Genomic DNA, 14,398 nt, shown 5'->3' with positions numbered 1-14,398 from the left:
GAGGCAAGACTCCTCCCCGCCCCCCCCATCCCAACTTCCAGACAAACTACTGAGCTCACCACTCCAAATCTGAGCCAAGGACCCTCAGCTCTGGAAGCTCACAGCCCCCCAGATAAAACGCTTCCTTTCCTTCAGACCTCACAGTGAAAACAGTGCAAAGCGGAATAGTGCAGCGGACAAGGTGGGGAATAGGCCTTGAGAAGTGCAGCTCTGTCCCAGCAAGCTGGGCATGCTGCATCATGTCTCCGAACCTCAGACCCTGAGTCTCCTCATCTGCAGGATGGGGATCATAATCCCCATCACGAAGGGGCTGAGTGAGATTCTTGTGTAAACCAGACACAAAAGCTGTCAAGTACTATGGAACATAGAATAGGATTGTGTTGAGGGCCAGAGCAAGGTTAACACAGGTTTCCTCTGGGCCAGGTAATTGCATGGTTTTCAGGCATTCACTGAGCAAATTTTTGTTGAATATTTGAATACTGATATGTGCCAGGCACTGTGTTAGGTGTTTTGAAAGCTGAAGTGCAAATTCTCTAATGAAGTACAGAATAGAATTCCCCAGAGGGTCCTGTGGTGCCAGTGCCAGTCCAAGGCTGCGCAAGGCTGCTTACGGGGATGTAAAATCTGGGCCTCTGATTCTGCAGCCTGGGGGTTCTCTCCATCTGCCCACATACACTGTTGCTGGTGCGTATGTGTGTGTGTGTGTGTGGGGGAGTTGTGTAGCTGAGTTTGGGAGCCTTTGATCTAGTTGACCTCTCCACTAAAGAGCAGAATCTGAGGCCCATCACTTGCAGAGACCTTTGGGAACACTTGTATCTTTTCTGCTTTCCCAAAGGGCACATGTGTCTCAGTACAGTGCCCAGAATACAGAACTGGAAGGTCTAAGTTGGAGTCCCTGCTCTGCCCTTTAGTATATGCACAACTTTAGCAAGTCACCTGCTTTTTGAGGCCTCAATTTCTTCATCTAAAAAACAGGGTTATTGATGCCTATCTTGCTATGATGTCTTCAGGTGAGCATACTTTGAAAGCTGCAAAACTTTACTTTTTAACTCTCAGTTAAAAAGCCAGACACCGACTTTTCTAAGGACAAATCCTACAAGCTGAACTTTCTTCCAATTCCTCCAAGTCTAACTGGATCTGATATTGAAAGAATCTCATTGGAGTAGTCCCTACCTTGTGCTGTTTATGATACTTTGTCTTACGGCGACACCTGCTGGCCATGGTAGGTACTGCGTTCTTTTATAGACAGCTTCTTAGAGAAAACTTGCCCCTTGGACCTTCAAATCACATTGAAAGATAGGTGATATAGTCCCATCTCTACAGATGCAGAAAGTGAGACAGGATCCTCCCAGCTTTTGAGAGGCACAGTGAATCACACCAGGTGCCTTGGCTTCATCTTGTCTGTACTTGGTTTTAGATTGAGCAAAAGTGGGGAGTCATTCCCTCCCAGGCAGAGGAGACTCCCTGTGTTAGCTTTCCATTGTTATGGGGGAAAAAACCCTCAGGTAAATCAACTTAAGGGAGGAAAGATTTATTTTGGTTCACAGTTTCAGTCCAAGGGTGTTTGGTTCCATTGCTTTGGGCTTTTGGTGAGGAAAACCTCCTGGCTGTGAGGGTGTGGTGGAGCAGAGCTGCTGGCCTCGTGGTGACCAACAAGGAGTGAGAGAGCAAGAAGAGAGGAAAAGACCCGTCTTCATAGCAGAAACTATCACATCCAGTTGTTCCCCATCTCTAGACGCACTGATGGCAGCAGCTTCAGCCATAGAAAGACACTTGGAGGAGGTCAGCGAGGACCTCCGGCCAGGCTGTGAGGTGGGCACTGGGGACAGGCTGCCCATGAGCCAGCTGCATCCCTGCCTGTGGGCTAGGCTGTTGGTAGCCCAAAATATAGTGGGGGAGGTGGATCAGGGTGCCCCTGGCTTAAAGTACTTGTCAGTCAGGAGGGCATAAAGTGCTATAATTGAGAATGAGGATTTGGCTTTATCTTTTAGAGAAGCACACTAAGAGATCTATGGATGAAATTATGTAATACATGATATTTGCTTTTTAAAACAATCCATGATGATGGGAGGCAGAGGTGGGAGGGTCTTGATGGAGAGATTGGTTCTGAGTCCACAGTTGTTGCCGTTGAGAAATGGGTACATAGTGATTCATTACACTCTTCTCCCTGCTTTTTATACGTTGGAAATTTTCCATGTTAAAAATTTTAAGAGGAAGCGATGAACACACTACCACTACCATCACTGACCGTGAAAAGAGTGAAGACTCTGAAGTTAGACTGTCCAGCTCAAAGCTTGGACAGCTGCCGTCCACTACACTAGCTTTGTGAATTGGACATCTGTCAAGTGGCAACAATAATTATACTCACCTTACAAGGTTGTTTTGAGGATAAACTCAGATTATGATCTAAAGTACTTAGTACAGTGCTGGGCCCCAGCAAATGCTAGGTTGTAATCATCTTTATTGTTGGGTGTCTGTGGCCAAGGTGTAAATTGGCTGAAAAGAGAAGCAACTTTGGCTGCTCCAGAAAAACAATTGACTTCAGTTCAGGCCCAGGGTCCTGACTGGAGAGGTTTTGAAAGGTGCCTCGGGTCGAGGCTGTCTCTGATGAGTGGGCTTGCACTGCAGAGGCAGGCTTTCCCAACGCCCCCCAGGGAGGCCCTTTGCTGGCTGCTGGCTGTGTGCTTTTCCCTGCTCGTGCCTCCCCAGCGTTCCAGCCCACGGACCACTTCTCTCTCTGAATCTAACCATCTCCCTTCGCAGTCTCTCTGAACCTTAACTCTAGATGAGATGCTAAGTCGTCTAACCCAACCACACCATCATAGTTTCATTCACCACTTACTCACTGACAGCCACTGGGTCCTGGCACCGTCCTGGCTGCTGAGGATGCGGAGTTGAGCCGGGCAGACACGGCACGTGGACAAGAGACTGAGAACAGCACTGTAACTGCCATCATAGAGAGCCAGCCCAGGCCTGGCAGCCAGGATCTGTACACCTCACTCAGCCGCTGTCCCTTAGAAGGCCTGTGACCTGCCGTGTCCTTCAGTCTCCTACCACAAAGTGCTCAAGGAGGCTCCCTCCACGTCTCCTCCCTCTCTGACATTTGATGGTGAGTCTGGTTTTTCCTGGGTTGCTTCACAAACACCACCCTTCCCTCAAGCAAGACCAGCCCTGAGGGCAGGGGCTGAGAACAAGCTTGCTAAAAGAATGAATGAACCCAGACAGTGTGCTTCCTTTGGGGCAAAGGTGGGCCAGAACAGCAGAAAGATGAGATTTTTCAACTAGAAGGTTTGGGAAAGGGATCATTCCCCAAACCTCATACTGCATTGTGCCCACTGCCTGGAGATTCATGATACCCACCAGCATCCTTAAGGCTCTTTGTAGCAAAAGAAACCCATTTACTTTTGGTCATTCCAGTATTTTCCAACCCTATGAGACCATATATTAGTTTTACCTGTCACCTATCACCTTCTTACGAAACACTTAGGAAATGCCATTTTAAATCTTTTCAAATTTTCAGCTGGGTTTGTTCAAAACCAGGGGAAGTGTGCTATAGATATGAGGCACTCGGTGCACTGCGGCTGAGACATGGTCCTCTTGTCCTCATACTGTACTCTGGCTGAGCCTCACCCCCTACCCCCACCCTGCTGGGGCTGAGCTGGGACCTCAGATATTGCTCTGAGTCTCACCTGGTGTGTTTAAGTGGTGCCACTTGGCTCAGGCAGCGCTGTCTCCTCAACATTTGGCAAACTATGCATCTGATCATCTCCCCTCCCACCTAACCTATATCAGGATGACAGGGCTGCAGAGAGCAGTTCTGTGGGAGCTTGAGGTAAAGGGACCCCCATCAGTGTCCCCAGATGACAGCATCTCAGGCAAAGCTAAGAGCAGGCGAGACCCTCACCTGGGGGGGGGTCATTTCTATACTCAGGCTGCTCAGAGCTCATCTTCTACTTCTAAGAGAGATGCTGTTAAAGTTGAGCACAAGCAAAAAGGGGAGCCAGGACAGTGGTTATGTCAGAAACAAGGTAGCTGCAGGGGATGGCAGTCAGTGAAGCAAAAGGAAGGCCGAGTGCCCTGTACAAACTGCTCTCACCTGGCTGTCACCTGGCAGAGACTGGGCACATCATGTGAACTGCAGAGTGCTGAGGCAGATGTGGGTTTGATAAAGAACAGACCCAGAATGTGGTCATAGGTAACAAACAGGATCAGCTTCTCGGTGGGAAGGGAGCCCTTGTTCCTGGCAGCATTTAATTGGACACAGAGCTAGTACCTGTCTGGGTGTCATAGAGAGCCCTTGGGGTGTGATGGGGCTCCAGAAGCTGGACCCTGGGTGGGCTGGAACACCCCATGCTCTCCAGGAAATGTCTTTGTTGGCCTTTGCTGGGTCAAACAATATTCCATTCTCCACTGGCACCCATGGCTCTGTGACTTTGACCTCTGGCTGGAGGATTTCTGGGCTGCACACACCTCCTGCTCAGAGTGACTGCAGTGGCTTCCTGGTGTTTTCTAGCCACTGTTGGTCATGCAGGGATGTCCCAGTCCTCATGCTGGCGGCCTATCCCAGTGACAGGCGGGATTTTGTCTCACAGAGTGACTGTGGAGGGGATTAGGGCTCCATCCCATCCTGAGACCCATGAGTGGATCGACTGACAGGTCAAGACCAGGGTGTAATGGGCCAATTTTTCTAAGAAAGGGACTTTTATCATCCCAGTCAAGGTCACTATCAAGGCTTTGACTTTCTTTTCATTGTGGAGAAAAATCTCTTCAAGGGCACATGGCACTTTTAAGTACCTCCTGTGTACATAGTGCTGTACAAATACATGATTTATATACGGGCTGAAAACCTCTGGGGCAGGCAGGGGAGGAGCCCTAGCCAGGACCCAGAAAACCTGGTCGCAGCCAGCACTTCATCCCAGGAATGTTCTTGGGATGGACTCAGGTTTTGTAGGGCTGGCAGCTTAGAACACTTGCCATATGGTGGTAGTGGTGGTAACACAAAGTTATGGATACAAAATTAGGTGCAGATATGATTATTAATTTAAAATTATTAAAATTTCAATGTTACAATTTGTGAAAAAACTAACAAGTACCAAAGACATTCCAAAATCCAGACAATAGCAATATGTACACTGCCCAATACCTCTACAATGCTTTTTGTTTAAATGTTACTTCTGCTCACAATTTTATACAGATAAGTTTCTGACTCCCTGATTTCAACTCTTCTTTCTTTCCCTATACATACACCCTGGTCCAGGCACCTCAGGGCCCAGAGATGCTGTTGTACAGCTTCTGGCCCTGCAGCTTCCAGACACATAGGCCAAGTACGGTGGCCCGGGATGGCAGGAGCATCCCTGAAAGGTGTTCTCTGCCCTGGAATGGGTGTGTGCTCTGTCTGTGAGTTGCATAAATGTACCCCACTGGCACCCAGCCTGAGTCAGATCCCCCAGCATCCACTAGACACCCTGGGAAGTCAGAGCAGAAAAGAGGAGCAGCCAGGATGCCTGCAGTTAAACGATGCTGTGCTCCAAGTTTTTCAATAGCATCTGACCCTGTGAACATACACCTGGACCGGAAGGAGCCCCAGTGCTCGAGGCGCATTAGCTCCATAGAAAACCTGCCACAGTCCCTCTGAGTGTCAGTTTCTTCATTTGCACAATGAGTGAAACAGGTCTGTCTAATTCTGCCCCTATTTGGCCAAGATCAGAAATGAAAGCAAATGTGAAACATCTGTAATCCCCAAAGCAATGTGTGCCAATGATCATGAGGACAAGGGTGATGCGGGCCTGGCATGTGTTTGCCAAGACTTCTTCAGCCTTGGGGGTCAGTACTCCTATAGGCCCCAGTGTCCTGCCCCCTGGTCATATGAGAACTTCTAAGCTCAAGGCTTTGGCCCTGTGGAAGACCATGCCTCTGGACTGCATGCTGACCGAGGCAGTAACCAGGTGCCTGCTGCCTGTGAGAGACAGCTCGACTGGCCAATGAATCAACATTGATAGAAGGTTTCCCTAGTGCAAGAAGGCACCAGACCAGGGCCTTTGGGTAAAATTGAGGGGCTAGGGACCTAGTGTCTAGAGGCGAGGAGTCAGATGTGTGTAAACAGCTGCTCAAGACAAAAGGATGAGAGCCATGGGCTGCATGGAGGCCAGAGCAAGCTGGAAGGGATACTGAGGGTGCCTGACCAGGCCTTGCAGAGGGAGAAGGGCTTGAACAAGTGGAAAAGGGACCCTGGGGACCCACACACATACACAGAGTCTTTTCAGTATAAAAGACACTTACATGAAATTGGATGAAGACATTCAGGATTGTTTCATGGGCCAGAGAACTGCAGGACAATTTGGGAGCTCAGCTAACTGAATTCTACCAACTGGGTCATTCATTCATTCATTCATTCATACATTCTGTCTCTCTTAGTTTGGATACCTTCTACCTTCCCCTCAGCCCCATCCCTAGAGAGAAATGTGACAATGAGTTTCAGCCCTGTAGAATGTAGGCTGCAGAGAAACTCTCTGGGCTGCTGCACAGCCATTTTCAGAGTCATGAGTGGACAGAAACCACAGCCCAAGGCCAATCTGGCTCATTGCTGAGACAGAGGCCTGAACCAGGATCCCAAGACCCAAAGACCCCATCCAAGGGGAGGAGCCCTGTGCTTTTGGCTCCATGCCCCAGTGAGCTTAGAATTGTGATGCTGAGAGTGTAAGTGATCAAACATAGCTAGAATCTTCTGAGCTAAGCAATGGGATTTGGGGTAATCTAATGACACACACTACCTTCTTATACAGGCTTCATAGCCTATGAATGGTAATGATTCATCCTGTCTCAAGAAGATGGAAGTTATTTTAGAGTATGTGTATACATATGAAGCCAAAGCTGTTTGTTTTGTGTGAGTTTGTGTATGTGTTCTGTTTATTCCTGAATGTGCTTGTATGAAAACTTATAATTCTGCTTTTTTTTTGCCTGTACACGCTCACGTTTGTAGGCGCACACACACATTTCTAGGGGTGTAGGCCTAGGGCCTGTACACATTTGTGTTTACTTCATCTTTTGCATTAGGAAAGGTCTGTGGTGCTTATTCCAGTGTAATCCTCTCATTTTATTACTGAAGTCCAGAAAGGTAAAGTGACTTGTCCAAGGTCACCCAGCCAGCTATGGTGACAGGGATGACACTAGACACTAAGATTTCTGATTCATACCCCAGAACCCTTCTATAACATGAAAAATAAATTACAGATAGGAAAGGAAGTAAGGAAATTATTTTTCCCTCCCCCAATCAATGACTAAGTATAAAGAAGGTCAATCTCAAATTAGCTCTATAACCCCAAATGTTAAGTTCTTAAAATCAACCTGGTTCAGTATTGATTCCCTTTCATGAAAACCATATTTATACTGAAATTGTCCAAGAACCTCAGAGCACATATAAAGGCTGTGTTGAAATAATTACATGCCTCTGTTTTTTGGAAAAAGTATCCAAAATATATAAGCTCATTGTTTGAGTTAATAAAAACATCTGTTGTTTCACATGATGGCTCTAGTCTTAATATAACATGGCAAAATAATACCCCCTAAATATCCATGATTAACCTGAATTGCAGAAGGCTCACCTCCCAGTGACTTAGTTAGCTGCTTCCACTGGCATTAGTGAAAAATGAAACAAAAGCAAAAAAAAGCCAGATCACTGCCCAGTGTTCTGATACAAAAAAGTATTGTAAGTCATTACTGCCTTTAATTGGATGGTGCATCTGTACTACAAATGAATCCCCCAAAATTTGAGGCTTTAAAAAATGAGGGCATATGCATAGGTGCCAGTGCAGAAATTTGGATTACATTCAAATCACATTCGAGCACAGGTGTGCCTGCCATGAAGTGTTTATGTTTACCTGTACACACGAATGTTTGCCCGGCTGACTATGTCTGTTCCCACACTGGTGTGCATATATTTGTATGTGGGTGTGAGGGTTTCTATCCAACTTAGGATTGTGGAAGAACTGTCCCTTTTATCAAAATAAAACATAGCCCTTCCAACATGTCAGCTATGGTGGACAACGCAGAGTTTAAGGAGGGCACAGGGTGGGATAAACCTCGGGACTCTCCCCTCTGAATGGCATTTTCTCCCTGGAGCTCCCTCACACATCTGAGCCAAGCAGTCATTTTAAACAATATTTTCCCAACTACTAAGTGGGGATCAAATCTAGGAAATGGAAAGTACGAAAAGCGTAAGGACTGCCTGTTTCCAGGTCCTTCCCTTAGTAACCACCTCTCCAGGCTGTCCTGCACTCAAAAACCACTTTCAGTGTCCCTGTGACCTCTCCTTGAATGTCCAGCTCCCTGGCCCTGGCCATGCTACAGCATGGAGCACAGGATGACATCCCAACCCCTCCACTCCACCAGGATTGTTTGCTCCCAAAGCAGATACCATTAGGGATTATTTACTTGTGCTTAGGATGTGTGAGCCACAGTGCTTATCCTGTTGGAAGTTCACTATGACTTTCTGTGGTAGGTGCTGGGGCTCTCCCTGCCCTATAGGAGAGAGAACCACAGCTTGGCACACATACATTTCCCAAGGCTCACTGAAAGTAAGTTGGGCAGAGAACTCAGCTCGGATCTCAAGACATTATAAAGCCTTCTTTAGCTAGAGGGGTTCCTCCAGTGTGCCATTCCTACCTGCCTTTCCCTCTGTTTCTACGTACATGCCTCCACCTCAGGGGATAGCCAGGCAATAGTCGAGCCACTGACACAGCAAGTGATCTCATCCTGCAGGGGAGGTAACACCCAGGTTTGTGTAACCAGCGCTAGATTACAAGAGACACTTCAGGTGAGCAGAGAAACAAGAGACCCCTCTCAGCTCCAGAGTGGGGGCCTGGAGCCGAAGCAGCTGTGCTGACACCCCCAGGCCCACTCAGGCCTGTTCCCTCCTCTCAGACAGCAGTGCTTTCATCCGGTCTGAGCGAGCGGTTTATTTTAGGCATTGCCTGGCCAGGTGCTCTGGGTCAATAGGCTTAGTTTTAAATAACTGGATTCCTCTCAATGACTGTCTCCTTTGGAAGGAAAGGGGCACCATGGAAGAATGAGCCCAGCAGGCTGGAGGTGCGACAGGCTAGGGGTGCCGCAGGCTGGAGGGGGTGTAAGGGAAGGGAAGAAGCCAGAAGACTAGAGACCAGTGGGTTCTGTCACTCCAGGCGTGGCCTCAGGCAGATCCATGGCTTCTCCACTCTGGGCCTCAGTTTACTCATCTGTATGCAGAGGATTGGTCTAGGTTATCTCAAACATGCTTCGAAGTCTGCCCCTGTGTCTGCATGTGGTGCCTGTGTGCACAAATGACAAGCCACCTAGTGGAAAGAGTCAAGGTGGTCATTTAACATCACAGGGCTGAGCTGTCAGGGGAGGCAGCACAGGGTGGAAGAGGCAACTCTACACCGGAGTCAGGAGAGCTGGGTTCCAGTCTTGCTTTCCATACAAACTCAGAGATCTTGAGCAAGCTAAGCCCCCATTTTCTCACCTGTTTAAGAAGGAACTGATAAAATTTCAAAGAATATTGTGAGACTTAAAGTGAAGCAATTGCAGGTGAGAGTCCTTTAAACTCAAAAGGCTCTATTAAAAAAGTAAACATGCTGGACAGTTCCTAAGAAAGTTAAATATAAAATTACCATATCATTCTATAATTCTACTTCTGGATGCGTACACAAAAGAATTGAAAGTAGAGATGCAAAGAAATATTTGTACGTTTGTGTTCATAGCAGCATTATTCACAATAGCCAAAAGGAGGAAGTAGCCCAAGTGTTCATTTGATGGATGAAGGAACAAATGTGGTATATATACATACAATAGAATATGATTCAACCCTAAAAAGAATGCAGTTCTGACACATGCTATAACAGATAAATCATGAAGACATTATCCTACATGAAATAAGCCAGACACAAAAGGACAAATACTGTAAAATCTCACTTATTATGAAGTACCTAGAATAGACAAATTCATAGACACAGAAAATAGATGGCGGTTTCCAGGGAGGGAGAGGAGATGAGAAATGGGGTTCCCGTTGTTTAATGGAAATAGGGTTTCCCCTTGGGATAATGAAAAAGTTTGGAGAAGTCCATTTTCTTCCTCTGTCAAACGGAGCCGAACAGCAGCCTCTCCCTCTTCCTATCCTTCATACTCCACACCTCAGAGAACCAGGTAGAGCCAAGCTCCCTGGGCATATCCAGGGTGACCTGCCCATCCCACACAAGGGGTTATTGCGATTCTGGCATGCAGTCCATTCTCAGGGCTTCCACAAGACCTTTCTCTGGATTCTGTGTGGCTCCTTATCAGGAAATTAAGCCAAAAGCAGGGCTTTCCAACCGTACCCACCTTTCCACAGCAGTGTGGAGCTGGCCATGCCCGTGTCCCCGGTGCCTAACCTGGGTCTACACACAGCAGGTGTTTGGCATTCATTCAAGGACTGTTGGAATCCCCTTGCTCCAGTCCTATTCAAGCCAACTTTATGGAGATTAGGGTAAGGAACAAGCCATTCTGCGAAGCGTGAGAAACAAAAGGGGGGTGGGAGGATGAACATAAAGGAAGAAAATACATAGGTAGAGCAGACAGTAAGCTGTTCCTTTTGCAAAGGATGGTTTAAATGATCCCAATGTGCCAAGTGCTGAGGGACATTTGGACAGAGTGGGGAATGGCTGAGTCCTGCTCTCCAGAAGGCCGATTTGTAGACGAATCGAACGGTTCAGAAGGCACCAGGCTTTGAGCTTTGGGGTGGGGAGTAATACCCCGGACTGGAAAGCACTTCATCTAGATTGCACCCAGGGCATCCCTGCTTCCCCAATCCAACGGGGTCAACTGAGCCCAAAAGAGATAGGAAATAGTGACCCGTGCCCCTGGGCCGTCCTACGGAGGGCTCTCGGCACATGCATGACACGTGCCACTGTGCGACCACAGGCTCAGAGTTGGTGAGTGACAGGAATCCCTTGCCTCTCACACAGCGGAGCTGGGTCCTGGCTCTCTGGTCCCATCCTTCGCTCCGCCCCTGGGTTTGTGGGGCTGGAGCCGTCTAGGTTCGGGGCTCCTTGGCGCTCACCCCCCGGGGTGCCGCTGGGGGGGCGGGGAGAGCGGCCGCCTAGCCCAGCCCCACGGATGACAGGAGCCGGGGAGCCGAGGAGGGAGGAGCCGCCGCCGCCGAGCGCTCGGCTGAGGAGCAGAGAGAGTGGGGCGCGGAGTGCGGGCGGCTGGGAGCGCGCTGAGCGGGGGAGAGGCGCTGCCGCACGGCCGGCCACAGGACCACCTCCCCGGAGAATAGGGCCTCTTTATGGCATGTGGCTGGTAACTTTCCTCCTGCTCCTGGACTCTTTACACAAAGGTGAGACCGCGCGGGCGGCTGGGCGGCCGAGGTGGTGGGGCCGGGGCGCGCACGGCAGCCGACGAGGCGAGGTGCCTGGCGGGCGCCCCGCGGGCTCCAGGTGCCTGGAGGACGGACCCCGGTGCGCGGCTCCGGGTGGGCGCAGCGGGGTGGGGCAAGCGCCGGCGAAGGGCCGGTGAGAGTCAGGCTGGGTCCGCTCTGCCAGCCACCCGCGCTTCCTTTTTGGGGCGCACCCATAGCGGCGGTGGCGAAGGAAACCCTCATCTGCTCCCAGCCGGGCCTCAGTTCTGCCCCAGACCCCTCCCCCAGTCCCCTGCCCGCTTCCTGCGGCTTGCTGGTGCTGGGACACCAGGGTGCCCTCCGAGTCGGGGTGCTCAGGCCGTGACTCTTCATCCGACAGTCCTCGTTTCTTCGGGCCTCAGACTCGCGCGGCTTACTCCTCCTCCACCTCCATGCGCCCCTCGGCCACCCTGGACCCCGGCCCTGGCACGAATGCGGGCTCCCGGCATGGCGCTTATCCGCGCCTTGGTTGGTTGCAGGACGATGATAGCTGGGGGTCTTGAGATCTGGGGTCCTTCAGAGAGCAAGTTTGTTCTGTAAACCCAGGGGTCGCCCTCCCCCAGGTCCCCCACGCCCCTGCCCCAGGCGCTAGCCCCGCTTCACTGCGCCGCCCTGGCCACTTCAGGCAGCGCGCCCCAAGGTGCGAGATTCTCCGCTACCTCGCCGGGTCTGCTGGACCTAGGGACAAGTATTCAGGCTGGGGGGCGTGTCCCTCTCCCCGGAGAGAAAGGGTTGCTAAGGGGTGGGTCCAGGTGTCAGGCAGGTCCAGACCTGCTCCTGGGGCCCTGTGCACCTGATCCGAGAGGTAGCGGGGACTGAGGGGTTGGCGAAAGGCAGACGTTTCCAACCGAAACCACCTGGGCCCGAGTCGGGACCCGGCCAACGCTGGAGGTCAGTCTTCCAGGTTATAGCGCAGGACGTGCCCCCGGGCGCGCAGATGGCGGGAGACCGGGCTGCCGAACTCCGACCAGGCGTCCGAACTCTGCGCCCTTACGCGGCAGAGCATTAGCTCGCTCCGAGCAGCTCAACATTACCTGTTCAGCCCTCTAACTTTTCTCTTTCGCGCCCTGGGGGCGGCTTCTGCCCCCGCCCCCTTTGCCCCGGCAGTTGTACAGGCTGAGCGGCAGCTCTTGACCCCTAGGCCATGAAGAAGGGCAATCAGGCAGAGGGTTGGAGCCCAGGAGGGGTTCAGTCCTTCTCTGCGGTAGCCCCAGGGATCTGGAGTCTGCAACCTGCCTGAGCCAACTGCATTTTCCAGTGGACCGAGGGAGGAAGGGAGCCCTTACTTGGAGATAGTCGAGTCAAAGCTAGTCTGAGGGCCAAAAGATCGTGAGGTTTGCTCGGAGTGCGAGTGCGGGCGATGGGTGGCCTCTGATCATGGATAAAGTAGTGGAGTTTCTCAGAGCCAGTGGGGGCCACTCATGACACACCAAGGCTGACCTAGGTGGTTTAACCCCTTGCCCCCCCCACATCTCCCCGCTTCACCCCGTATTAACAAAGCAGGAAGCCTGCCTCCTAATCACACACTCCCCTCTGCCACACACACACACACACACACACACACACACACACACACACACACACCAGTTTCGCTCTCCTCTGGCTCTTCCTGCCTCCCTTCGCCCCCACAAGCTGGTTCTGCTCACAGCTTTAATTACATTAATATTAAAAATACATAAGGTGAGGAGCGGCTTTCTCTTTCCATAGAGCTTGCTCCACCCCCCACCTCCTTTCCCATTTTGTCAGGCAAGAAAGCACAGGCCAGAGCCGCTGCCACTCTTGCCCAGCTTTGTCCCTACCTCACACCCCCAGATCTCTTCCAGAACAGCCCATACCTAGCAGTGGAGGCCCTCAACAAATACCTGAAGGACACTGCCCTCCTCCATCCTGGAGCCGTGCATTAATAAATGAAACCTAAGTTATTTGATAGGGAGGAAACAGATGGGGGTGGAGGTGCAGAAAGGCCCAGAAGGCCATAGAACTTCTGCCCAGAGGGGCAGAATTATTTCCAACTCAAGAAGGAAGCTGCCACTAGCCATGTCCTGTGGATAGGAAAGCAGGGCCAGGTGTGGCAGCCCTGGGCGGCCTTTGGGTCTGCAGAACCCTGGCACCCCTGGGATTCTAAGGCTCCAGCATCTGTTGGGAGCCAGGGCGCCTTGCCAGACAGACTTTCTTTTTCTTGGAGCCTTAATTGGGTCTTAGGTGCCAGGCTGGCCCTTGGGGCCTGTTCTGCTTGGGGTGACATGGTAGGTGGTTGGCAGAGGCGGCTTGGGGAAGATGTGATGTAGGGAAAGCAAAAAAGATGGGGTTTGGTATGTTTTCTCTCCTGTTGCCAGTCACCCGCGGCACCAAGGAAAATGTAAATGTGAATGTTTGAGCCTGTTACAGAAAACAATATCCTCTTGCAATAATTTGTACGTCCATCTGTGAGGAGCGGGAGGAGGCAGGGAGAGAGAGAGCAGAAAACAGGATGAGATGGAGCGTCCTCTGGATGGAATTAAGCAGTTATTGAATGTGTTTTAAGCTTCTGTTATTTCCATTCCTCTCAAAATACCTTTTTTTTGTGATGGAGCCTAAGCACAGCCCGATTCCCCAGAACTAAACAGGGAAGGTGTTTTAATAATCAGTTATCGAGTCTCCAATAACTGGCTTATTATTGCCAAAACAAATCCAGGTTTGGGCAGCCAGATGAACCCCAGCGAGGCTCTCTCGTTGTTACATCCAGCGTGCCAGCATCTGTGTTGCCTGCATTTGCATTTTTACTGTGTAAAAGAACAAGCTTCCCCGGCACTAAAATTCCTGTTTTCTAAAAGCCAAAATAATGGGTTGCATTGATTTTTTCATTTCCCACCCCAACCTCTCGAATGGGGACTCATAGTTCTACTCTCTGGAGAAGACCAAATTAAAAGGCTTTGTCAGGCCATTAAGAAAATCTCTAACATTCTATTCAGTGTCTAATTAAAAAGGGGGGGACTGGGGGAATGTGTTTTT

The 14,398-nt window shown here is 50.3% G+C and overlaps 1 protein-coding gene across 5 annotated transcripts in view; it reads left to right on the top strand.

Moving 5' to 3' along the window:
* Positions 1-11,027: 11,027 nt before the first annotated feature.
* The window catches only part of Dscaml1 (DS cell adhesion molecule like 1), a 329,506-nt gene continuing 326,135 nt past the window's right edge, over positions 11,028-14,398 (top strand). Inside the window, exon 1 of one of the 5 annotated variants that reach the window (XM_013076639.3) lies at positions 11,028-11,347. In XM_013076639.3, the coding sequence (XP_012932093.2) occupies positions 11,125-11,347 (223 nt within the window). In that variant the 5' untranslated portion in view covers positions 11,028-11,124. Of the gene's footprint in view, positions 11,348-12,047; positions 12,299-14,398 lie in introns of those variants that run through there. The other 4 variants (XM_013076640.3, XM_087212423.1, XM_087212422.1 and 1 more) reach the window with 4 other exon arrangements.

The sequence above is a fragment of the Heterocephalus glaber genome, unplaced genomic scaffold (assembly GCF_053883595.1).
Source record: "Heterocephalus glaber isolate CG9 unplaced genomic scaffold, H.glaber_assembly_v1.0 deba00001429, whole genome shotgun sequence".
Classification (NCBI taxonomy): domain Eukaryota; kingdom Metazoa; phylum Chordata; class Mammalia; order Rodentia; family Bathyergidae; genus Heterocephalus; species Heterocephalus glaber.
Note: the sequence above shows the minus strand (reverse complement) of the source record. Positions and strands in the feature narration are given on the sequence as shown.